Source organism: Bemisia tabaci, chromosome 8 (assembly GCF_918797505.1).
Source record: "Bemisia tabaci chromosome 8, PGI_BMITA_v3".
NCBI classification, from domain to species: domain Eukaryota; kingdom Metazoa; phylum Arthropoda; class Insecta; order Hemiptera; family Aleyrodidae; genus Bemisia; species Bemisia tabaci.
Window position 1 is genome coordinate 9,403,589 of NC_092800.1, and position 27,091 is coordinate 9,430,679.

The following is a 27,091-nucleotide window of genomic DNA, read 5'->3' on the forward strand; positions in this document are numbered from 1 at the left end:
ACTCCTCATGTCAGGGAGAAAGACATTGAGGGACAGGTAAAGGCTGGAGGCGCAGCATTAGTCGTGCGTGCACAGGAGGAGGTGCACTGCAGTAGACGTGCGAGCACAAGGACAGGGTGCTGCAGTACACGTGCGAGCACAAGGATAGGATGCTGCAGTAGACGTGCGAGTAAAGAGGTGTGCAACAGTAAACGTGCGTGCACGGGATAGGATGGAAGGAAATGAGAGCTCATCCGACCTGGAACTCAGAGAACTGGCGAACCCCTATCCGTTTCAAAACATTGCTACCTAGAAAAAACAAAGGGAACGGCATGCGTATATGAAACCCCCGAAACTCTGATCGGTCAGGGATGAAAAGCGGGAGGGATCCTTCTCGTCGGCACACAGTCAATTCCCTGCGCGGGGGCGGAGAAAGCACGCGGTTGAGGCGTGGAACAAGGGAGAGCCACAGTGGGCTCGAACACACACCCTCCCTTTAGTAGGCGCATTGAGCGCATACAAAAATAAAAAGAATAAAAAAAATTTAAAAAATGACAACATAAAAAAAACATAAAAAAATGAAAATTAAAAACATAAATAAATTTAAATAAAACCTTACAAAAAACATAAAAAATCTTAAAAAAATAAAAAAAAATTAAAAAAATCTAAAAAAATAAAAAAAAATTAAAAAAATCTAAAAAAATAAAAAAAAATAAAAAAAATCTAAAAAAATAAAAAAAAATTAAAAAAATCTAAAAAAATAAATAAACATAAAAAAATAAATAAAAAAAAAAAAATGAAAAAAACCAAAAAATAATAAAAAACAACATAAAAAATTAAAAAAAAACATAAATAATAACATAAAAAATAAAAAACATAAAAAATAAAAAACATAAAAAATAAAAAAAAACATAAAAAACAACACAAAAAATAAAAAAACATAAAAAACAACATAAGAAATAAATAAAACATAAAAAATAAAAAACAAAAAACCATTTACGATGTTTTGTTCAACATAGCGTATCATTATCATCTTCCGGAAGGCCGCTCCCGGAAAACTATTAGCTCGAATGCCTACATTATATATTGAGTTTTAGTTTTAAATTCTCTTTTGTAAGCAAAACTCTAGCATGTAAGTTTCGATTGTAATTCTCTATGTCGAATCCCAACGTAGGTTGGGCTTGGATCTCATTTTATAGGGAAATACAATTTCTGTCATATCCAAACCTCAAATCTTATCTTTATCGTGTTTAACTATGCAGAGAATTTCCGGCATATTCTATGATGCTGGTTTTTTATTGCTCGATGAAAGATTCCTAACACTAATTTTTACTCAACCCGTTCATCGTCTTTACCTCGGGTTTTCGAAACGATGCATCTAGAGACACATTCCACAAATTCTCTGTAATCATTTATATTTTTTATATATTTTGTATTTTAAATATAGTTTTATATAGTATTATATATAGTTAGTATTATAGTATTATACATACTTAGTATTATAGTTTTATATATATTTAGTTCATATTTTATATATTTTTTATTCAATAACTTTTTCTCATAAAGAAGAACGGAGGATTGATGAAAGAGTGATCATCATTCAGATGCATAATTTTCATAACTGTTTCCGCAATTTTTTTTACAAGAAATTACATATCATTCACGATTCTTATTCAAACATCCATTCATTTACTCATAACCTCTGATCTTATATTTCTCTCAGAAGTATCACGTATCATAAAAGATAACACGTATCATATAATGCATTAATCATATTTTTTCAATCATTACTAACAAGCATACAGGCTAAAGTTGTAGAGGGGCCTAAAATCAACAAACCGATTTATCGACATGCAAACATTCCTCCTGTTCTCTCCCCCCCCCCCCCCCCCATTGAAAAAATGAAATATAACAGGAAGTCTGGAACGTTGCAAACGGAAATGCGTCGTTTCGTGAATCTCATCGCATTCCAGCACTCTGAATTTCCGTCCTATTTTCATACCAAAAATTGTCATCCTCTTGCCATTCGATTCCTTTTAAATGGCAGAACAGTCGAACAATTTTAGAAACAACGCTCGCGCTTATCAGGTTCTGAATTTCCACCCTTCATTTAGTGAAGCACTTTTAGATCACATCATCCAAACTATTGTCGCAGATAGCTGAAGGATTAAATCTTAAAAGTTAGAGAGGTATTTCTGTATTGCAAAGTTTCAAAGTTTTGCCGCATGAATTTTTTCTGTTTTCATTGTCAGGTGCATGTCTCACATCAAAACTTTTAGAAAATTTTAGTAAAATCATCAGACGTTTTCACAACATGTTAAAAAACCGAAAGCAAACTTAAAAAAACAACAAATTTGGAGCATGAAAGAAAATTGCCGGGTGAAATTTTGCAACATTGCAATAAAATTAGGCCCCTCTGACTCTCACCCCTTGAGTCATACTTTGATCTTTTTTTCTGTTTTGAGAATAAGACATTTCTCAGTCTTTAGTGTACTTTAGTTGGCTGAAAAAATTAAGGGAACAAATCATGTTAAGGTTTGAAGTTTGCTTACTCAAGAGGACCTTTGATAGGGTCATCGTTTTCAAAAACTATCGCTATTGGTATAGAAGTTGGCTCATTCCAGTAAGCTTCTACTAAGTCTTCTTTAGTTTTGAACATTATAAAACTGAAATTCACAGCCTTCTTTGATGAACTATGTATCCATAATTTATTCATAGAAACTAAAAATTCCTGCGAACAGAAAAGAACAACCATGATTACTTTAAAACAAATCATGAACCATCATCAGAGAGGCAATTTTATTATGGACTCTAGTAATACCTTCAATTGACTTTTAAAATTTTACGCTCTTTACAATACAAACTTTTATCTCGTCAATTCGTATCAATTTATGAAGTAGAGGGAATTTTTTAGCAACAATTTCAATCACAAGAGTGAGTAACAGGATGTTTTTGTCAATCTCTTTCCCTTTCTATTTTAATAACTTTTGTATAAACTTTAATAGCTTTGAATATAACAGGAAGTCTGCAACGCCGCAAACTGATATACTCATTACTGCAGCTTCACCGTCGCTCTGCTAGTCACTAGTAATTTAATGGTGCATTAAATCACTAATTAAATTACTGGAAATAACACAGTGTAAGTTAAGTGGGTATCCAGAACATTAACTTACCTCAATGCGAGGAGTGCTAGGTGCTACAGCAACAGTGTGATTATTGAACTGTTGAAAATGAGCGAACAGGTCCATTGGTGGTCCTCTTGGCGAAGTTACAGGAGGAAAATTAGGATTCGGAACCATAATTTTTAAAACTATAAGAACACTTAAAGAGTATAAAGGTAACAGTATCTCCTGCACAGAAGAACAAAAAAACGAAATATTAATGTTGAAATTCAGATCAATCCACGAGCAATCTGAATCTAGAATAATTCGACGGTGTAAGACCGCAACCATGTATCTCGGTTTGCAGACTTCCTGTCATACTTTATTTTTTAAACGGAAATCTGCTCAACGGCGATTCTTTAAAAGTGTCATGATATTTATTTTCTGTGCGAAGAAAATCCTGCAAAAGCTTCAAGGAATGATGTCAATTTGTTCTCCTTTTAAAATATAATATAGAGGCGGAGATTTTCAAACACCGCAGACGAGATATGTGGTTGCGGACTTACGCCATCCAGTTACCTGCTAAGTTGAATGCTATACACTTTGCAATTAGGAACTACAATTTCTAGCTCACCTATAATAGCACATATCTGCATAGGGGAACAAATGGCAGATACGTTATTTCTAAAAATTGCCAGAAATTGTAGTTCCTTATTGAAAAAAGTAGTACAATTGTAATCCAAATCCAATTCACACATTCTTTTCCCTCTTGAATAACTCAACAATCTCAATTTTAAATTGTTGTCAGTACCATTTGACATTATTATCTTCGTTTGCACTGGTGGAGGAGATAATGAAAAAATTTTAGATGGCTGGAGGAGGAAAAATTAACCCTCGGATGCTAAAGCCGTGTCAATTTGACCCGACACTTGCTACTTTACTGCCGTGCTAAGGAAAAACGCCGTATGAGCCTTCAAGCGTTGCCAAAGTTCCATTAACAAATCAATAATTTTCAAGAAAATGTGTGAATATTTTTCTTCTTTCTCAGGTAATTTTGCTTGGAATTAGATCTAAAAATTCTGAAAATTTCAAGGCAAAATATCGAAAATTTTCCTCCAAAATAAACATTTAATCGGAAAAAATTTGGCAACTCTCGAATGTTCATACGGCGTTCTTCCTTAGCACGGCAGATTGGGTGACATGCGGGTTGTATGGGGCCGGTGTACACAAGCTTCAAATACATGTCTAAAAATACATAAAAAAAAAAAAAAAAAAAAAATCAGACGTTTCATTGAGACAATAAAGCAAAAAATCGATTGTCAACACAGCCGTAGATGGGAGAAACATATTCGGGTCTCATTTCTTAACTTTTTTCTCAAATCCGAGCGATGTCTCATCGGTAGCACAAAGCGAAGCATTAAGAGTTCACGACGCCTCGCGCCATAGCTCCTTCAATTTTTCAGACGCAATACGGACATCCAACAAGCACGAATAGTTGTATCTCTGCGCCGTCATCTATGCGCGTCCTTTCCCGTGCTCAATTTCCATGTTGTGTTGGCCTATTCCTCCAATCTGAATAAGTCCATTGCGCTGGTCACAGAATCGTGTTTTGATGCTCGATTCTTATGGATCAGCTAAAAATATTAAGATCCGCCCAAACAGCAACTCTCTCCGCTCAATATTAACCGAAGTATTGCGCTTTTTAAAATTCGGTACCCGGCGTCATCCACCGCGGTAGTGACACCCTTGGTCTCTTCCACCTTGCGTTCATTTATCAGGGAGACACACATGTTCACTTGCTACTCAACGTGGAACTCGGACGAAAGCAAGGTGAAAGAAACCAAAGGTATCACTACCACGTAGGATGACGTCATAAACCGAATTTTTCAAAGCGCGATATCTCGGACAAAGAAAGTTGCTGTTCTGACAGATCTTATTATTTTTAGCTGGTCTACAAGGATCAAGCATCAAAACACGACTCTGTGGTCAGCGCAACTGACCCATTCAGTTGGCGAGCTCAGAAAATACTCCGTGCGAATGTTCGAAACTCACCTTTGAGTTTTAGGAGCCATGTGGCGCATCAAGCCTGATTTTTAGCGCCATTGAAGTTTTTTAAGGGCCAAATTGACTTTTTGCCTACCTATATAGTACGGCATATTCAGTGAAAAATTAGACGCAAGATGTTTTCGTAGCAGAACTAGTAAGTAGCTGTAACTTGAGGAAGACAAAAGCACTAAGGATGAGATCGTAAAGAATAGAAAAAGCTTTCACTTGTAGTGCTAAAAATTTTGAACAATCACCTTACATGAAAATTCAGATTTTTAAGGGGCAATTTTTAGTGGCCACGTTAGCGCAGAGCCTTCATTTCTTAGGCACCATGGCCGATTTTTTATAGGCGCTTTTGGCGCGTTGGCACCTGTGAGTTTCGAACACTGCTCCGTGCGTAGAACCTACACCGTAGATTGACCTCAATACAGATGTAAATAAACAAATGATTAAATAATTGAATGGATTCATAACAAAATTGTAACCAAATAAGAGGCGGAAAACGCCTTTGTAATTCGTTCTGTAACTTTTGTGGCACGGCTGTTAAAAGAGCATAACTACACATTGAGATGAGCCCGGTGAAGCATCACACTTTATGGACAGCAGGGTTCATTGCAGAGTGCAGTTACGCTCTTATGTTATGAGGACGACGGCTTGTGGCACGGCACGGCGCGGCGTAGAGGGTCCGCGACCCAAATCGAAAGTATTTCGCGTTCGCATCGATTGAGGGAACCATCATCGCACTGATTGAGTGGAACACTAGACATTTGAAAGGATAAAAAATGAAGCACTATTGAGGTGAGACGCGTTTGAAAAGTTTCGAAGTTCTCATGACCGATATTTACCCCGTCTCTTCGAAGTTTTGTTGCTGCTGCCAACGAGCAACCAATTGCGGTAATCAACCAGTGGCGTGTTTCGCGATGTATCGATATCGAAAAGGATCGATAGCCAGGTTGTTTGCAACTATCACCTTAATAATCGATTCTTTGCCCCAGTTTCAAATGGGTATCGATAATCGACCAAGCGTCGAGCGGTCTGTAATCGGAGGCGAATCCAGCAATTTGGCAACAATGGGTTTCTTCCATTTAAACCTATGCCAAATAATCGATTCCTGTCGGAGCACGTGGTCCCTCCAAGTATCGATACATTTACATAGGTTTAAATGGAGGATGGACAATGTTGCCAGTGTCTGGATCCGTCTATAATGACATCGCACATAAAGGAACTAAGGCTCATCTATAAAAGTGCATATTGAAATTAATTTGACAAGCAGACTTTTCCTACAACGACGCAAAAGACTCGGCTCCTTTTTGGTGTAACGCAGTTCAATCATGAGTCTCAGCGACCGTAAAAAGAAAACCACCGGGCACGAGGCGTGAATGATCGATTTTCGATATTTTCTCATTTGAAGCTGGGGTAAAGAATCGATTATTAAGGTGACAGTCGCGAACACCCTGTTTATCGACCCTTTTCCATGGGTTTAAATGGCAGATCAATCGATAATGGAGATGTTGCATGTGTGAGGGATTTGCGATTTGACTATTGATTCTTATGTAAAAGTTCGCGAGAAACACGATGGCGCCACTGGTTTTCTCTGAAATCAACTCCCAAGCTCAAAAAAAAGCTCTCAAGTTGAGGCCAAAATGGAGGGGATATCCTACGCTATCCTAAGAGTCTACCTCTACATCAAGACGAACTCTCCATGCAAAGATAGGGAGCAAATACATTGACAGGGCTGCCACTTTATTTGGGGACTCTAAAACTGAAAACACGGCATCACAGCTAATGTATTTGCTCCCTATCTTTGCATGGAGAGTTTGTCTTGATGTAGAGGTGGACTCTCAGGATAGCGTGGGATATCCCCTCCATTTTGGCCTCAACTTGAGAGCTTTTTTTGAGCTTGGAAGTTGATATCAGAGAAAACCAGTGGCACCATCGTGTTTCTCGCGAACTTTTACATAAGAATCAACAGTCGAATCGCAACATCCTCACACATGCAACATCTCCATTGATCATTCACGCCTAGTGTCCTGTAGTTTTCCTTCGAAGTCGTGCGTTACACAAGAAAGGCGCCGAGTCTTTTGCGTCATTGTAGAAAAAATCTGCGTGTCAGATTAATCAATATGCGCCCCTACGGATGAGCCTTGGTTTCTTCTAATGCAATGTTATTAAAGACCACTAAACGCAGAAGTAACTTAAGGCTCGTCCTAAGTATATGTTACGGCGGGAGGACCAACTAATTCGGCCCCAGGAAGAAGGTCTGCGTCGAAGACGCAAGACGGATAAGTCATAATCCGCGTTAAACCAAACTTTTTTACGCCTTATTTCAGCCGGTTTTGGACTGCATTTTTACAAGTTTTTTCCAAATTTCGTTTTAGTGCGTTTTCGGCCAACATCTGAGGCATCAACCGACCCGAGGCCCCTCTTGTGTCTCTAACGCGAGCTCTTTTTCCTCTGTGCGTTCATATAGTTTTACCGGTGGCGTGGCGTGAATGATCGAGTATTGATATTTCCCCATTTGAAGCTGTGGTAAGTAATCGATTATAAAGGTGTTCGCTGCGAACACCCTGTTTATCGCTCCTTTTCCATAGGATTAAATGGCAGATCAATCGATATACCGCAAAACACGCCACGCCACTGAGTCTTACCGTCGCACACTGGACCGAGTCCTAAAGAGAAGTCGGACAAAAGTTGGAAACTTTAAAGGCTTATAACTCCGTTTATACCATTTTTTTTTAATTCTGAAAGTGGCTCCATTGGTTTCCTCGTGAAACTTTCCTCAAGAAGCGCACCTTGAAATTTGAAATCTAACGAAATAAACATTACAAGCAGTTTTAGTCAAAAATTTCATGTCCAACCTCTCTAATTGACACGATCCACTGCGTCGATAAGGTTTCAATGGAGATTTGGATTCTAAGAGTGGTTCCATTGGTTTTCTCGTAAAATTTTACTTCAAGAAGCACACCTAGAAATTTGAAATGTGACGAAATTAGCATCAAAATTTGCAGTTTTAGTCAAAAATGTCATGTCCGACCTCTCCAATTGACACGATCCACTGCGTCGATAAAGTTTTAATGGAGCTTTTTTTCCAATTTTAGGGGTTTCAACTGTCATTGCGTGACTCTGTACCGTTACCACACACCCAACGGACGTGTGCCGCACAGTGGATCGAGTCAACGGGAGGAGTCGGACAAAACTTGGAAACTTTAAAAGCTCGTGGCTCCGTCAAAACTTTAATATTTTATACGTGGTTTCATTCGGAGGGTATGGATTCGATCGACATGAATCGATCGAAAAATGAAAACGTGAATCGATCGACATGAATCGATCGACAGCGATTCGATCGACAAATTGTTAAAAAAACCGGTGTCGATTCGATCGACATGAATCGATCGAAAAATGAAAACGTGATTCGATCGACATGAATCGATCGACACCGATTCGATCGACAGTTAATTTAAAAACACCCGTATCGATTCGATCGACATGAATGGATCGAAAAATGAAAACGTGAATCGATCGACGTGAATCGATCGACACCGATTAGATCGACAAAATTCGATCGACTCACGGGTTTGTCGATCGACTCACGGGCTTGTCGATCGATTCATGGGTTTGTCGATTGATTTACGGTTGTCGATCGAATCGGTGTCGATCGATTCATGTCGATCAAATCGGTGTTCGATCGATTCACGTTTTCATTTTTCGATCGATTCATGTCGATCGAATCCATACCCTCCGTTCCGTTCCATCGGTTTCCCCGTGATATTTTCTTCCAGAAGTACTCATTAAAATTCAAAATGCGACGAATTGATTATACAAATTTGCGGTTTTAGTAAAAAATTCGCGTCCGGCCTCTCTGATGACTCGGTCCACTGTGTGCCGTCCCACTCTTTGCGTTCATATCCGCGTCGAGAAGCCAAAAGAGCGGCTCCTTGGAGGCTTTTTCGGCGCGCGAGGAGCGAACACAATCGTCGCTAAAACGGAAATAGTAAAAACTACGGAGTAGGATAACCTTGAGAGGAAACTAGGGAACAGTGTCCGCCTGTCAGCATTGGAGGGAAGCCATACCGAGCATGCAAGAGTCACAGTTTTCGCCCGTGCATCAAATCGATTCGCCCGTTGCAATATCTATGTTTACTTTAAGTTTTGGCGCGGCACGTCCCCTCAGCTCTGTCAGATTTCCGACGAAAAAACCCCGAGTCCTTTGAACACTGGAGATACTAATACGAAAAGTGTTTGATCATAGCGCACGTGAATCTTGTTTAATTTTGCTTATCTACATATTTAAACCACCAAAATACGATTCAGAACTGCGGGCCGATTATTGAAATCGATAGACAAAGCTGTAGACAAAGAAGACAAAAGGGGTATGGAGGGGTCCCTATTGGTGGAAGCGGGTGGTTGCAATGGACAAAGGAGGTAGGTAATAGACTAACAAACGGCAACCCAAGAGAGACCCTACTGTTAGTCTATCATTTTCTACCTTAGTCTATAATATAGGAACCACCCAGTTCAACCGATAGGATCGCTCCAGACTCCCTATGTTTTCTTTGCCATTAGCTTTGTCTATCAATTTCAAAAATCAGTCTGCTGATTCATTATCAATTGATTGATAGACAAGCGAATCGTACTCCCAAGTGCCGAAGAGCCACCTCCAGCCGTTTCATCTACTGGATCGGCTCATTCGAAAACGTACGTCGTCCAATACAGTGTTTCAGAATTTGAGCGGACACGTTTGTCGTAACGTACACACACAAGATGGTTTAAGATGATGGGAATGAAAAACAATTTTATAAAAAAAAAGAAAAAATCCTCTAAGTATAATTAAACATTTACTGAAGAGATCGACCTTCTCCATCGGTGTCGTGGGGCAATAGAAACCACTGCAATTTTGAACCTGCGGACTGATTATTGAAATTGATGGACAAAGCAATAGAAAAAGAAGACATAGGGAGTATGAAGCGATCCTATTGGTTGAAATGGGTGGTTCCTATAGACAAAGGGAGAAAATGATAGACTAACTGTCGGGTCTCTAGTGGGGTGCCGGTAGTTAGTCTATTACCCACCTCCTTTTTCCATTGCAACCACCCGTTTCCGCCAATAGGATCTCTCCATATCTCTTTCGTCTTCTTTGTCTATAGCTTTGTCTATCAATTTCAATAATCGGCCCGCTGGACAACGGACGTTTTCGCACGAGCCGAGAAGTAGATGAAACGGCTTGAGGTGGTTCCATCGGCACTAAAGAGAACGATTCGATAGTGTGTCAATCAATTGATGATGAATCATCGGATTGATTATTGAAATGTTTAGATAAAGCAATAGGCAAAGAAGACATAGGAAATATGGAGCGTTACTATCGGTTGAACTGGGTGCTTCCTTTGTATAGACTAGGGGAGAAAATTATAGATTATAAACATTTAGGTCTCTCTTGGGTTGCCGTTTGTCAGTCTATTACCTACCTCCTTTGTCCATTACACCACCCGCTTCCACCAATAGGACCCCTCCATACCCCTTTCGTCTTCTTTGTCTATAATTTGTCTATCAATTTCAATAATCGGCCCGCAGTTGCGCTAGTCACAAAATCGTGTTTTGGTGGTTTAAAAATGTAGATTAGCAAAATTAAACAAGATTAATGTATGTATGATCAAACACTAAGTTTCTGTATCCAATATTAACGGAAATGAAGACCATCAAAGAACTCGACGTATGTGACGTCATCCAACGCGGTGGTGCATGCATAGAGAGGTTTCTTCCACTCCGGTTTTGTCTCTGTTTATCGACAAATGTGTGTATTTCTGATTATGAAATCAAGGTAAAAAAAAAATGGTATGCACAATACTGCAATGGATGACATCACGCACAGTGTTTTTCGATGAGCTATAAGAACTTGGCGTTGGGTCACTCTTATTATGTTTGCTAAACTTCAAGCTAAGCCGTCGAAAGACGATTCTATGGCTAGCACGACTTACCAGCTTCAGGATTTTAGGATAATGCTTAAGAATTTCCGATCATCACATCACGTGATACTACGAAAGGTATTCGTACATTAAATTTCACCAAGAAAATGTTTTAAATAACTCTCAAAGTAGGTACATCCTAAGTAACTATCGCAAATTAAAAGATAAATTATTTGCGATATTCACTCAGGACGTACTTTCAGAGCTGTTTCAAAGTATTTCTCAGTCAAATTTTGTGTAAAAATACCTGACGTACTAACACGTCGTGTGATATGCTTGGTAATTCTTAAGAAATAATCTGAAATTCTAAAATTATCAATTGATCCATCGACTATGGACTTATAAGTTCCCCAAAGTGCTGATGATCCATCTTGAAAGAGATAAAATCTCAAGAAAAGCACGTGGAATATCAGGAAAAAAACTGCCCACTAACGCGGTAACTTTGAAAATTCGTGACATGCAATACGTAGATTGAGCATTGAAGAGTAGACTTTAGACATTTTTTATTTGCCGATGTATTTTTAATGGAATTTTAATCGTAAAATGTCCACTCAGTCGGCTGTAACTCTTATCTCCTACGGACCCATTATGACTCATAAGTCAGATTTTCTTCACAATTTGGCAACATCGAAACATTTAAAGCCTATGATACGCTTTGAGGACAGACTCTGGCAGTCCAGCCGAAAAACTTCCTTGGCTCGCTCTTCAGCGACATTGAGAGAAATATTTCCTTCGTATGAACCGCAATGCCGTGCTCTACATAGGCTGTGATTTTCGAGTTCATCTGGACCTATTTCTACCAAACGGAACTATGTGCATTATGACGTGAGCCCTGTTATGCATATATTCTTATGAGTCTCAGGGCTCATGTCTCAATACACATAGTTCCGTTTGGCAGAATTATGTCCATTTGATGCAACTATTCGAGCGTGAATGTCGAGGGGTGGTATCGCGGTAAGCTGAAGGCGATTCTTATTACCACACCGCACGCAACCAAAATTTCTTTGATGTTTAGTAACACTTTTTTGAACGATTCGAGCGACTACTTTTATTTAAAAATGAAATGTGAATGTGAAATTTAAAAATGTGGTGAATTTTACCGACAACTTTACGAAGGCGGTGCATTATAGCTTCCAGTAGAATGTTATATTGTTCAACGTCTTGTGATGTTTTGTAAGCATTTTAACAAAACCTAAGTGCTGGCGTTAAAAACAGCTTGTTTCTTTCACCTCGTGAGTAGAGGGTCATATAATGCATATAATGAACTGTGAATATGATAGTGAACTTGAATATGTAATTAGCACTGCTACATGGATGGATCGGTGAAAATGCATCAGTATCATCTATAAGAAAATCATCTACAGCGAAAAAAGGTGTTTCCTGTCCTGTTAATCACCCGCGAACATAAAAAAATGATTGCGAATAATTTTTTGGTATCGACGACCAACATGCGAAACCACGTATCTCCATTTACGCCGTTGTAGACTTCTTAGTATACTTTCTATGGTCTTCGGAAAAGCGGCCAACGTAACGTAATTCCTTGAGAACTTCCTTTATTTCTCTTCACCGTTAGCGGAATATTCCGTGCTTATCTCAATGTATAAGGTTTGCCTGTTTCTCTCCGCAAAAATCAAATAAAAGAAGAGATTCTGAAACACTGAAATGGAGATGCATCAGGGTTTCGCATTTTAGCCATCGATATGTAGCATGGCATAAGGCATACATCGATAAGTGCACTTGCCCAAATAAAGAACTCACCGCTAATGTTTTCCGTTTTTCTCTTTTTTTGAGCAGAAGATTCCTTATGATCATTGCTTTGAGCTGCGATAAATAGATGGAAGACTTCTTTTCCGTCATCTTTGTCCCTGAAATAAAAAACAAGACCATATCAGGCAACTGAAATATTTAAAAATTCATAAAAAAGTGGATATTTACTGAGTAAGTAGACAAATACAAGCCCATGTGTTGTTAAAACGCCGTGAATTACCGTAACATTTAGTATAATCACTCTAATTTCTCATGATTCGTAATTAGGTAACCTCATCCGATCTCATAATATTTTCTCTTTTCGTGATTGAAAGAAATATACCAAAAAATATTCTATTAGTAAACCAAATCAAACGTAGCAGAGAGTTGAAAACAATTTGTTAACGCATCGAAAATATGAGCTTTAAGCTAAAACGTTCACCCTAACACATTTCCTTTCTCCATTTTTAGTACAAAAGGTCACTTCCTTACCTGTTTTAATTTCCTTCAGGAAATGGCGTCGTAATCCTCTGTTCGCGAAAAATATAGCTCACTTTTGTGCTTTTGAATTAGCACCTGTTCTTACACCCTCATGATTTCAAACAACTATGTACAAGCCTAAAAGTCGAAAGTATGGCATTGACGTGTAACTGCGGGTTTTTTTTATCACGATTGTCATTCTCACACAAGTAAGAAGAATGATGAGCAACTTTTTATCTCATGTTTTATCATCATTGATAGAGAAAAAGATTCTCGGGTGATAATTCGCCGCTGCTCTGACCTAAAGGCGTGTCTCCAACCCCGCATGAGCGTTCATGAGCCCCGGAAAATATGGGGTTGCATGGGGAACAGGTCTCACGTAGAAATCGCGATACGCTTTTACATCAAAGAATCGACAAAATTTTCGAGTCCTCCCCTTTTTTACACAAGAAGTTCAATATACACTGTTGAAATGAAAAATTTTACGGTTCTTTTATGAAAAGCAACGCATACTTTGGTGACTTTTCTCCTGCAAATCGATACAATTGGCCAAACAAAACCTAAAAGTGCACATGGCCGCGGAGAGGAAAATGAAGGATACCAACCGGACCGTATAGCACAACTTTTTTACCAGGAAGATCGAAACTGTTTATCCAAAGATTTAGACGGTCGTGTGCTAAGTTTTTATTTGCGATGCTTGTCTCCTCTAAATGCGATCTCTTACGGGGAAGAAGACCTCAATCCATCCATGTATAATTTTCAGTACAACTATTTCGTAAAGTTTTTAATAAATAAAAAACCGGAATTTAAGATTTCGCCAGAAAACTGCCTTTATAGTTTTCCAAAATAATATATTTTCCTTGATTTTGAATTCATTTTTGTGTCAAGACAGTGCTCACAGTAGCACTATTAACAGACAAGTCTGTATCCTGAATAAGACGAATTAAAATTTTAAATAGGTTTTAAGAAGAAACTGCGTGTTTTTTCAATCAGTGATAGTTTTAGTCAATCTTTCATTTAAGTAGTCCATAAATTTTGTTTGCCTTGATGAACGTTTACTTCAAACAAACGGCCATAACGCTGGTTCCATTCGGCATTTTTGGTTCTTTTTCTTGTCCGAAAATCTTCGTAGAGGACCTCTCGACGCTCTGTTACTAATCACTCAATTTTTACTTTTGAGGGGAAAAGGAGCCTCCCTCGTGGGCTGGACAGTCTGACATCATTTTAGCATAATCGGAGTAAGTTCAGCAAACGCACCAAGGAAATTCATTTTCATCTAAACTTATTGGGTTTAATGAACTCATATCAGTCATATAAATAAGAAAAGCATCGTGATCAACTTTAATTTCCCTTGTGTTTTGCGTGCGAGTCCCTGTTCAGAGGGATTAACTCTGACTTTGAATCGCGATGAACGTAGAGGAACGATGTCCTGCTGAAACTCTCAATTTCAAACTTGGTCGAGTGGGTCAATATAAAACTCTGTTGTCAAACAGTGGCGTGGCGTGCTTTACGATATATCGATTGATCGGCCATTTAAACCTATGGTAAAGTATCGATAAACAGGGTGTTTGCGGCGAACACCTCTATAATCGATTATTTACCACAGCTTAAAAAGGGGAAATGTCGATAGATCGCAAAGCACGCCACACCACTGTTGTCAATACGAGAGAAAGAGTTTGGCAAATCTGGCCGGCCAACCAACACACTGACAAGCGATCATCAATACCACACAATTTTGGTACGAAGTTTCAATACCAGTCAATCATGATATCAGTGCTAATCAGCTATCGTTTTACTTTTATCCATAATCGATACATTTACCCCTCGATAGTAAAAAATATAGACGGATAGATAGATAGAATAGCAGAATTTTATTGGTGCATACAGCCTATAGTAAAAAGCTCTGTCACAAGTCAAATTTACAATTTATACAACAATTTAAGCAAAATGAAATGATACAGGTTCTTCGAAAAATTCTTTTAGACTATATAATGGGCTTTATTTTTGAGTTTTATTCTCAATTGGTTATGGAATATGTTGACGGAACTTTCCCTATAAATTACGTTCAATTCGCTGGTCAAGGTGTTGAAAAACGTTATCGCTTGATTTTTCATTAATTTACTCTCCCTAATTGTTACAATATTATTGTTCGTGAAGCAATGTCTGGTGCCATATCTATGATTGAATTAAATATCACGATTATTAGTTGAGGTCGACGTGACTTTGACCACGTTAAGCAGAAAGGAACCAAGCCTCATCAGCTATTGCCAAATTTAACTGGACAATTTAATTGTTTACATGAGAACGTTTGTGCGGATTATTTTGAAAATTTAAACGAATTTGCCTCATACTATTCAGAAAATTCACTGAAATTTGCACAAAAATCCGCACGACTGTTTTCGTGTAATAAATTAAATTGCCCAGTTAAATTTTGCAATAGCTTTTGTGGCTTGGTTCCTTTCTGCTTAACGCGGTTCAATTAGAAGTGTCCGTGAAGAAAATCACTTCCTTGATCAATCAGCACCATGGTTATTCCACAATGTGAGCAAGCCACCCGGAAAAGCCACCGGGGGAGGGGGAGGGGGGTCATATTGCAATTGCTAGATCAGTGCCGAATTCAGGGTGGTGAGGGCCCCGGGGCGAAAACGTGTTGGGGGCCCTCAAAAATCAGAACATCTCGAGGTTAAGAATTTCATAGGTTAAAATTCCGAAAGCAGCAGCCCGTGACAATGGTGATATCAAAACATAGGAGAAAAAACGGGAAACAAGGCCAAAAAGTACACATAAACATCCGAGACGTTTCGGCTCAAAACTGACCCGTTTTCGGTCGGAAGAATTAAAATAAAATATAAAAATTCCAAACAGGAACCTGCAGACTACATGATCGCCGAGAAAATCTATATCTATAGGAATTTCTATACCCTACTCCAAGTCTTGTGAGTACACGCAAGGGAGCCTCGATGCTCCATATCACATAATCATGGACCACCTACGAAGGCGTCATGTCCCAAATTCCTAGTCAAAGTTTTGAGAAAAATTTGACACAAGTCAAAAAAATTTGAACTCATCGATTCCTAATCGAGATCTCGATGTTCTTAATAAGCCGTCGTTTCAAAAACATTGATTTCCCAGCTCTAGAAAGAATTAAAATCGCCGTGGTGAATCAAGTTGATCATGTAGAATGACAGATGATGTCTGGTACCTTTTTTAACTCCGCCTAGAGGAGAGTTGTTCTTCTCTAGCTGGTCCCAAGCCCAGGAAAAGGAGGAGGGTTGTGCGTAGGGCTAGCAACCCTACCACATAAAAATACGCAAGCTACAATGTGATACGATGGAAAGAAACATGACATGGACCATGAGTAGGATGACCCCCGTCGTCTTGGAAGCCAAAACCTACCCCGGGCTGTAGCGTCATTAGTAAGTAAGTAAATTACCTTTTTACAATTCATAAAAGCTTCTCAATTTTAAACAAGTGTTTGTCAAGAAAATATTAATGCTCTACGGAAGCCAATCAGCTGTAAAGCCCAGCCAACGGCTGTTTTTGGGCGTTTTTTTCAGAGTTCAGATCTCGTTGCATTGTCAGTGGGGTATGCAAAACCCCGATGAAGTCCGTACTAAAGGACTCCATGACATGTTTTCTCATCTGAATTACACGTAGAGAATTGTTTGTAGGACAAGAGTTTGGAAGTCTATAGAGGGTATAAGTGCCTGTTTATATTTTATACAGGTAAAATAGCAAGAAGACAAATTGTAAAATTTGTATGAATGATTTGTGTTCACTATCATCATTATTCAAAGCGAATTCTTGTTAACAACCTGCTCGATTTGGCTTTCGAACTCTATGTTACCCGGGTGGTTTTCTGCGTAAATTTTGAAGAAGAAACATTTGATAAGGTGCTTTAAAACGCTCTTTGTCTACGGTTTTAAACTTGAAAGAAATAAAGAAAAAAAGGGAGAAAGATAGGGACATAAAGGAAATGAACAAGAAGAAGCAGGGGAGGAATAAGATAAAAGAAAGAGGGAAGAGGATTAGGAGAAAAGGGAAAAGAAAGAAGAAAAACCCGAAGAATAAAAAAATGAGGAGAAAGGAGAGGGATATGGAAATTAAAAAGAGGAAGAGGTAACAGTAAAGAGAAAAGAAGAAAGAGGGAACGAAGAAGAGAAAGGAGAAGAATAAAGTACAAATGAAAAGAAGGAAGTAGAAATGAAGATGGAAAGGAAGGAGGGGAGAAAGACGAAGTAAAAAGCGATGAAGAAGAAGAGGGAAATTAAGGAGAGAAGATAAAGAGGAAGGAAAGAGAAGAGAAACAACTTAATCAGCCAAGACACATAATAAAACAACAACTGAATCTTGGGGAGGATAAATAAAAGAAACCCAGAACGGTATGAAATAAACGACAATTTCATTTTAAACCGCCCAAAAAACGGCGTAAAAATTAGTCGCCGATTCGCTGTTATTGCGGGATCGAAAGCTAAATAGGCGGAGGGGGGAGGGGGGGGGGTAGAAATGGATGAAGATGAAAACCAAAGACGCCTCACAGTGGCGATCGAGTCAATGGAAGAAGTCGGACACAATTTGGAAACTGTAAAAGCTTATAACTCCGTCTATATAAAACTATGAGATTTTAAAGTGCTTCCATTGGCGTCCTCGTTAAATTTTCCTCTAGAAGCAATCCTTAAAATTTAAAATGTGACCAATTAAACATCAAAATTTGTAATTTTAGTTAAAAGTTTCATGCCCGATCACTCTGATTGACTCAATCCACTGTGCGGCGTGTTGCCATCGCGAACCGTGCGCGGTTCGCCGAACCGCGCACTGACGCCTACAAACCTAAGGGGATACTTCACGCATTGCGCAATGCTTGAAGTATCCCCTTAGGTTTGTAGGCGTCGGTGCGCGTTTCAAGCTGGCAGCACGTCGCGCCGCGTCCCACCTGCTTGCTTTTTCATATGCCCTTTGCGTCGGGCTCAGCGATTAGCCTTTAAGGATCAGTTGTGACATGAAAAGAGCAAACAAACTTCGTGTGAATAAAAAAACTAATCCGTTGAAAATATGGCATCAAAGGCGTGGGTGGACAATGAACAGCAACGAGAGCAAAGCACGCCAACTTGTAGGACGAGCAAATCCCACGATCCTGGCGAAAACACGCCATTTTCACGACCTTACTCATCCACCGCCTCGTCCAACCTTTCAGCTCGTCAATTAATCACACATATCGATCCCCGTTTCTGATTGGAGTCAAATATTTTAGCAACTCCTACTTTGCCCTCCCTCGAGCAGCTCGTGGGTTTTTATGTTTCGTACGACTGTTTGCTCGATAATCGGACTGGTTATTGTTGCCCAGCGGAGGGAAAAAAACTCTTCGCTCCCCAATAAGTAGCAGTGATCGAGATGAGTTGCGATATGATAGGAGTATGTATCGCGATTGTCGAATTTTTGCTGTATTATCGGATAAAAAATTACGATAACGTGCGATTCAATCGCATTTTGCAATAAATTTGCGATTTCATCGCATTTTGCAATAAAATTGCGATTTCATCGCATTTTGCAATAAAATTGCGATCTCATCGACGGCGATTTATCGCGACATTTTTGAACAAAAGATTGTGATAAACTGAGATGAAATTTCGATTTTTTCGAACGCGATTTTGTGGAGATGAAATTGCGACAAGGTCGAGGATAACTTCTCACATATTGATGATCTTAGCGATTTTATCGCCGAAAGATCGTAAAAAAATCGCAGCTTGATTTCTAAATATAGCAATTTTTCCGTTTAAAAATTCTACTTGGGTCACGCGGAAAAAGGCCATGGAAGCCGATTATAAAATACGTAATGATCTAGCACTGGAGCACTGGGGAAAAAAGTCTCTTGGATCTTGAGTCCGGACTCTTAAAAAATTTGATAGAAAAATACTCTTGGTTCAATCGGATTGTTGCTTGGATTGAAAAAAAATCAGCTGAAATTAAGAGACTTGACTCGGTTAAGCAAAACTTGGATTAAATCAATAAGAATTATTCTTGTCAAATTGTTTACGGGCCTGGACTCCAGAAGGCTGGCCTACGTCACAAAAGCGGTCCGTTAGGTGGGGGGAGGGGGGGGGGTCGTCCGAAAAAGCCGAAATTCAGCGTTACATATTTTACGTAAATGAATATTGCAAAATGTTGGTAGAGTAAAAAGAAGAGTTATACGTCCAAAACATTACCAACTGAAGGATACTGAATGTTTTACTTTCCTTTTCCTGACAGGGTGAATATCTGCTTATCCTTGCAAGTTCTAGCGAACAGAGCGACTGAGTTATTCTGTTCAGCTCAAAGAAGGTCAGTGCCCCTGCATAGTGTTGATTATGCAACACCGACAACCCTCGAGCAAGAATAGTTGCAAATTGCACCTGCAGACGCTAAGGTGTTGCTGTCCCTTGAAGGAACAATCTTATTTCCCCGGCGGTGAATTTTTTAGAGGTTAGTATGCAGATTTTTTCACACTTTTTACACTCGGGAAAGCTTGTTCTTTTCAGATCTCTGGTGTTGTTTATGAAAATAGCGTTGATCGGCCTAAAAATAGAATTTTAGTTTGAACTGCTGTGCCCCGGGGAAATGCCCCACGAACATTCATGCGTCGCCACAAGAAGTATACATTCTCTAAAAAAAAAATTTCTTCGGATTTATTCGGATGGTTTTATTTGCAATTAACACATGGGAACTGCCGAGCATTATGCATTTAAAGTATTTAGAATTTGACACATTTAAAATAAGCATATAGCTTTCCTCAAAATCAAACATTTTATTCGGGGAAATTTGACAACAATGGATCGCTATAATCTCTGCTCTCTCAGAGCATTACAAAAGTAAATGTTCGTTCAGCGTTACGGAACAACGGTTGCCGACTGAAATGTTCCCATACTGGAAAAATGCCGGAATGTATGAAAATTGAAAAGACTTGCTTTCTCGAGGTAGAATCTGCGTTTTAGATTCCTGATTTTTCTGAGTACTTGAAAATTATCAACCAAAAATGTTAATTTTTTCTTCCATTACCTTGTTTGGGTGGTTCAGTGCTTAGAAAAAACCGTATTTTGCGCTCTCATTCGAAATAGAACTTTTTTGCATTGGTCCAGTCATTTGGTGAAAATAATGGCCCTCGCGCGGTTATGAGAGCAGAATTTTTTATCACCTGATTTCTCATCTATAAAGGCTCCTAAACGATAATCCAAAATTGCCACCGCGATAAATTAAGGGAGCCCCTCCACCCAAAAAAAAACCCCAAAATCGAAAAAACGATCGACAATCGGTTATTATCCCTAGTGTCGCAGAAGGCGTTGATTTTTCGACTGGATTCTCATTTAAGACCTTCTGCAGGAGAGAAAAAAAGTTCCGCTCTCAAAGCCGCATATAGAAACACCGAATGATGAGACTAGATTATAATTCGCAGAGGAGAAGCAACTTTAATGTAAATCTATTAGAAATCAAGGAAAGCTGTTGAATTTTTCTTCCCCTTAATACGTTTCTGATAAACAATTCCTACTCCATTCGATTTTCAGAACATTGAAGTTTGTTGCATCTAAAACTATTTCATGTGTCTCACCGTGCTAGTCAGGTATTTATGCCGCACTAAGGAAGAACGCAGTAATGACATTGGAGAGTTGCAAAATTTCCCCGGGTAAAACATGTGCTTTAGAGCAGAGTTATGCATATTTTTCCGTGAAATTTTCAATTATTTTAGACTAAATTGCGTGCAAACTTGTCTGAAAAAATTTAAAGGAAAATATTTCCAATTTTCCAGATCAACTTAATTTTTATGGAATGAAACGTGGCAGCGTCATGGCTCATACGGCGTTTTCCTAAGCAAGGCAAAATTATACAGACGGCGCACAGTGGATCGAGTTAGTAGGGGAAGTCGGACAAAATCCGACAACCTCGAAAGCTTATATCATCGAAAACACGAAGCGAGTAAGTTCAAACGTGGATCCGTTGGTTTCTTAATGCAATTTTTTATCAGGAAAAGCGCTCGAAATTGAATTTATGGCAAAATAAACATCAAAATTTGAAATTTTAGACAAAAATTATGTCCAACCTCCTCTATTATTGCCGTTTGCCGTGCTACGGAAAAACGTCGTGTGAGCATCCAGGTGTTGCCACATCTCCTTCAATAAAAAACGAATTTCCTAGGACAAATTTAAATATTTTTCTTCCAATGTCTAAGACAATTTCGTTTGCAATTTCATCTAAAATATCTGAAATTTTCAAGGAAAAATATTCAAAACTTTCCTCAAAAATGCACGTTTTATTCGAGGAGATTTGGCAACTCTCGAAAGTTCATACGGCGTTCTTCCTTAGCACGGCAGATTACCTCAATGCACAGTGCGGCGTCGTAATATTATCTTATCAATAACAAATTGCTCACAGAGTGGTGGAAAATTTTCGCACATTCAAACGTCACGAAAAGGCAAAATATAGTGGAACCGGCGGGCCGATTATTGAAATTTATAGACAAAGCTATAGACAAAGAAGACATAAGGAGAATAGAGCGATCCTATTAGTTGAAATGGGTGGTTCTTATAGACAACGGCACTGGAAAAAAAAACACATTGGATCTAGTGTCCAGACTCTTAAAAACATCGACGAGAAAAAATACTCTTGATTCAATCGGATTTAAGCTCAAATCAAGAACCCAGCCTCTTAATTTGAGTGGATTTCCTTTTGATTTAAGCTTAAATCTGATTGAATCAAGAGTATTTTTTCTTGTCAATGTTTTCAAGAGTCTGGACCCTAGATCCAATGTGTTTTTTTTTTCTAGTGGGGAGTAAATGATGGACTAACTTTCGGGTCTTCGTGAGTTGCCGTTAGTCAATCTCTTACTTACGTCCTTTGTCCATCGCAACCACCCGCTTCCACCAATAGGATCCCTCCACCTCCTTTTTGTCGTCTTTGTCTATTGCTTTGTCTACATACATACATTTAAGTCGCTTTACAGCACTCCCTCGCGCTCTACGACTCCTAACCTCCACTGCTCTTTTTCAAACCACACATCTTGGGGCATTGAGCTCCCTTGCTTTGTCTATCAATTTCAATAATCAGCCCGCTGAGGCTGTTCCTTACCTTTGGCTTCTCACGGAGACGACGGGCAAAATTCAGACAGGATGCCGATCTCTTTATCCAGCGGGTTTTTCAGCCGGGTGATCTTGTCCACTCTCGGAATCCGAGTTCATCTTTCGCGAACGAACACTTACACCATGCGAAACACACGAAAAAAACACAATCGACGAAAATAAACAAGCCGAACACTATCAACTCGGATGCATTTTTGATGAGCGCGGCTCGGAGAGGTTGGAGCTCATCTGCATGTTTTATCACAACAACTTTGATAAGGACCGAGAGGCCGGGATTCCGATCGAACTTTTTCCCCGAAAAGAGCTTTGGTCCGATGCCGGTCGAATTCAAGTTACGATGAGCGTAGATGGCTGCGTAATTGACCGAATAATAACCGTTTCGGGAGGGATGTTTTAGAGGAAGATGTGGAAGGGTTTCGGACGCAGCATCTTCCGTTTCGGTTCAAACCGCGTGTAACACTGACGGCCCCGCAGCGCGATCTGGTGTCGAGCTTTGGAAGCTCCCGTGGCGCAGGTCAATGAGCGCCTCGTGAAACATCAATAACTGGGTACTCTGTGATGCAATGGCTCGGCTGTTACGTAATCTCGACGCTGAAATTTTTCACGCACCTGTATTTACAGCTGATTTAAATGTTCAAGAAAAAGTAGCTGAAATTCAAGTCTCTTTGCTCTTTACGCGCAAATTTAAAAGTTGGAGAAAAAAAATTATATGCCCGTAGTTGCGAGGTATTTGCAAAAGTCCAAGGGAATGTTTGAATCTCTTGGTTGGTAGTTTTTTCGCTTTTTCTGCGGGAATTTTCGGATGCTGAAACATGCATATCGTCTATTGAGATTTGTCTCGTTAAGAGGGGGGGGGGAGGACAAAAAAAACCCCAAAAACAGAAGTTAGACACTTGTCAGGAGTCAAAAGACCGACCGACATTATTTTACGGGAAAACAGCTCTAATCCAACGAAAGAAAGAGAAAAAAAAATCAGTAAAAGTGTCTAAAAGAATTTATGGGCTCCTCCGCATAATATCTTCAGAGGTATGGTCACATTCAATGGAATCGTACTCTCATTCTCATACTCCTAAACTGTGCAAAGGTAATATCGACAAGAAAAAATTAAATAAATGCGTAAAAACTTAAGAGAAAAATGTGAAAACCATCGTGTTTGACGAACGCATAAAAATTATGGGTATCATCCTTGACCGGTGTAATATAAAAAATTGGAAACCATTAAAACCGCATTTTTTTTTTTCATAATCCGGTGAAAATTTTGCCTGAGCTATTTTAAAGCTGTTAATGCGTAAAATACTTCTCTACCTTTAGGAAAAAATGTTTCAGTTAATATTTCTCGGGTGGATTTTCTTTTACATCAATTATTAGAGTGCCTCGTTTAAAATGAATTGAATATTTTTAATTCAACTGGATTTTTTTTTTTTTTAATTAATTTGCGAAGTGCCTACTCTGTTATTATTTGTTTTGACTCAGCCGGAAATTTCTCTTAGTGTGTATTGTCCTTAGTCACTGACATGAACTATTGGAATGTGCAACTAAATTATGAGACACGAGGCCAAAATATTTCATTTCAATTCAATATTTTGATAGCAACGAGGACTGATACAATGATAAGCTGGCGTAACAAAATACTATAAAAACTTAGTGCGACCGTGACAGGACTCGAACCTGCAATCTTCGGATTCGAAGTCCGACGCCTTATCCATTAGGCCACACGGTCATCTATACCACCCTTGGCACAAATTTTGTAAATAAGGGTTGCAAATGCTCAGGAATCATTTTCATATAAAATTGAATTTTTTTTTTAAGACACTGAAAAAACAAGTTAGACTTATTTTATAAGCCCACAGTTCATTTTTTAACAGAGGGAATTGATATTTGTTAAGAGGAAAAATATAAGCTTTCATGACTGCTAATCGCGAACTCTCGGGGCAATACTTTGAACTGCGGGTCATGAAGGGGTGCACTTTAAATTGTCTAGGTTCATCATGACTAAAGCATTAAATTTGCCCCAAGAAAATAAATGCTTCAATGTGTGATAGATGAATGCTGTATCCTTACTTTTGACATTTTTTCATCGCTTTACTCATAATTCAGGAGGCAATGCGGAATGTAGGGTTAGAGACAAGAGGGTGTGCTGCCCTCACCCCCCGCACCCTCAGTTGGATCGATACTCGACGAGGGTGGTGCGCGTTTGGCGGGAAATTTGAATACGAGCGTGACCACGAGCGAGGTGAAGTCTATATGTCTCTAGCTCTTACAATGAACTCATCACCTTTCCCTCTCGCACCAAATTCCTATTGAACTTGAAACACATTAAAAGAAAAGGAGCCCTATTTTCAACAGAGAGGGAGTCAAAATTTTCCAGTCACAAAATTGGAGCTCTCATTGGTTCACGGAATGAGGACATTGTATGGTCCAGCGCCTTTTCATGGACGTTAAACGAGTTTAGTTTCGCATAACTGCGGAGCATATATAACTTTTAGAAGTGGTATTTTCGGTTGCACAATTCGGCATCAATGTCAACTCTATTTAATACAAATCTAATCACGTTTGACTAACTTTGGTAGGCGAATATTGAGAATTATAAATGTTGAGCAGTATTATATGAAAGTTTGATTCTGGGGTTAACCAAGCTTGATAAAAAGAGTTAAAAGACTCAGTTCGTGGGCAGGTTGGATACAGACTTAAAAAACTAGACAATCCACATTACAACAGTATAAAAACAAGCATTTATTGAAAAAGCCGTTCGAAAATTGACAATTTCCTTCCGGATGCTGAGCGCACCTAATAGTTAAAATAAAAACATACAAAAGCGACATTCAGTTCGAGACTAATTGTAAAAGCATCGATGTTTCGTCATTTTTTTTAAAAATACCGACCTTTGAACCGGTTAAACATTGTTATTAATGCAATATAACAATGAACAACAAAAAATATATCTAACAAAAATGTAACATCAAATAAAAGTCTAGTACAACTTTTTCTGTTCAAAACCTAGTGAAGCCAAATTAAAGAGCGTAAAAATTTATTTTTCTTCCTATCTATTATTGGATAACAGATAAAAATCGCACGCATATGCTTAAACAAGTTATTCTGGTTTAACTTTCTCCTTGCAGTTTAGGAGGGGTGACTAAATTTCCCTTTCCTTTCAATTAACAGTCAATAATAATAACAACTATAAATGCACACATTTTCCAATCATAAATGCACAAATTTGTTACGTGTATGAACCCTGGAGTTTTATTTTTGCGCGTACAGCACTACCAATAGAATTTAATTCGGTTAGGAATCATGTATTCAAGTTTTATAGCCTTATACCTTTCATGCGTGCCGCAATGCTCCCATAAAGAACCACTTTACTAATGGCAAAAAATCATCTTCTGTGAATATATTAGTGGCGAACAGAAGGTTAATTTTAAATAAAACAACGACAAAACAAATTAATCGGTATAATATCGATTGCAACGCTTCATAATTTTTGCCCCCTCTCTATTATTTAAAGAGATTTTTACGTTGTAGACATGTTCGTGCGCAATTGACAATAAATACCCTTTAAAACGCGAAACGAAGAAAAAATCATACAAAATTGTGTGCGATGACAATAAAGGATCATCCCTCAAAAAATATAAAATTGACAGAGAACATGGAACGTCGCAAACCCGAGAGATGCATGGTTTCGTGGTTTCACCATCGGTCTGCACAAATTATCACAACTGCCGCATCAGGCAGGACTCCTGCCGCAGGAGTGATACAACTATTTTAACGTGAAGGAGCGCGTATGGCCTAGCTCGTCGAATTGAAGGCGAACTGTCTTAAACCGATCCGCAATGCTCCGCTGCGGTCGGCGTATTTGAATGTTAATGAAGCTTTTGCTGTTCATGAATACAATTCATTGATATGGTAATGCTGTCTCATCGGAAAAGGAAAGGACTGCTTGATAGTGGTCGGTAAACATGACTTTCACTCTGATTTGAATGAAAAAAGAAAAAAAATGACCAATCAAACGTTCGGTTTACCGCATAGAATTGGTTGAATCGTTTTCGATACTACATAGAGTTAGCCTTGGGTTTCTTCTTTTTTATTATTACTCTTCTTCTTCTTCTCGTTCTTTTTCGTCCTTTTCCTTCTTCTTTTTCATCTTATTATTCTTTTTCTTCTTCGTTGCTTTATTCTTTAACTTATTTCATGTACGAGGTATACCTTAACTTGTGCACGACTCGATAAATGTCGGTGGTGCCTTTCACTTTGCTTTGCACAAAAAAGAGGAAAAAAATGACCACTCAGACGTTCGGTTTACCGCATAGAATTGGTTGAAACATTTCTGATGCCAAATGGACGGAGTTAAACAGAAAGGAACCAAGCCACATCGGGATCGAACCGAGAAAAAGAGGCTTAAATTTTAGCTCCTGCATAAGACTCAATGTAAAAGCTAAACTTCAAGTTCAATTTATGCAAAATCTGCTCCAACAAAAACTTTGAATTTTTGGCGATAGATGGTAGAGCAGTGGTTGAGTTCAAAACCAGTAATAACTAAATTTTTTCCAACATGTGGGTTGGTTCCTTTCTGCTTAGCTCAGTCCAAATAGAGTTAGCGCTGGGTTTTTTTCTTTTTCATCTTCACTCTTTCTCACTCTTATTCTTCTTCTTCTTATTTCTTTTTCTGTTACATCGT

At 38.7% G+C, this 27,091-nt stretch overlaps 1 protein-coding gene and 1 non-coding gene across 3 annotated transcripts in view; both read right to left on the reverse strand.

The window, feature by feature from the left end:
• Positions 1-22,884, reverse strand: part of LOC109038729 (cholesterol transporter ABCA5) — a 109,669-nt gene extending 86,785 nt beyond the window's left edge. The window contains exons 1-4 of one of the 2 annotated variants that reach the window (XM_072303419.1): positions 22,406-22,884; positions 12,845-12,951; positions 3,153-3,329; positions 2,532-2,710 (exon numbers count right to left, since the gene is read on the reverse strand). In XM_072303419.1, coding sequence (XP_072159520.1) covers positions 2,532-2,710; positions 3,153-3,329; positions 12,845-12,943 — 455 coding nt within the window. In that variant the 5' untranslated portion in view covers positions 12,944-12,951; positions 22,406-22,884. Of the gene's footprint in view, positions 1-2,531; positions 2,711-3,152; positions 3,330-12,844; positions 12,952-13,324; positions 13,482-22,405 lie in introns of those variants that run through there. The other variant, XM_072303420.1, reaches the window with a different exon arrangement.
• Positions 22,885-24,063: 1,179 nt separating this feature from the next.
• Positions 24,064-24,136, reverse strand: TRNAR-UCG (transfer RNA arginine (anticodon UCG)). Its single transcript has one exon. It is a non-coding gene; the product is annotated as a tRNA-Arg (tRNA).
• Between the last annotated feature and the right edge of the window lie 2,955 nt (positions 24,137-27,091).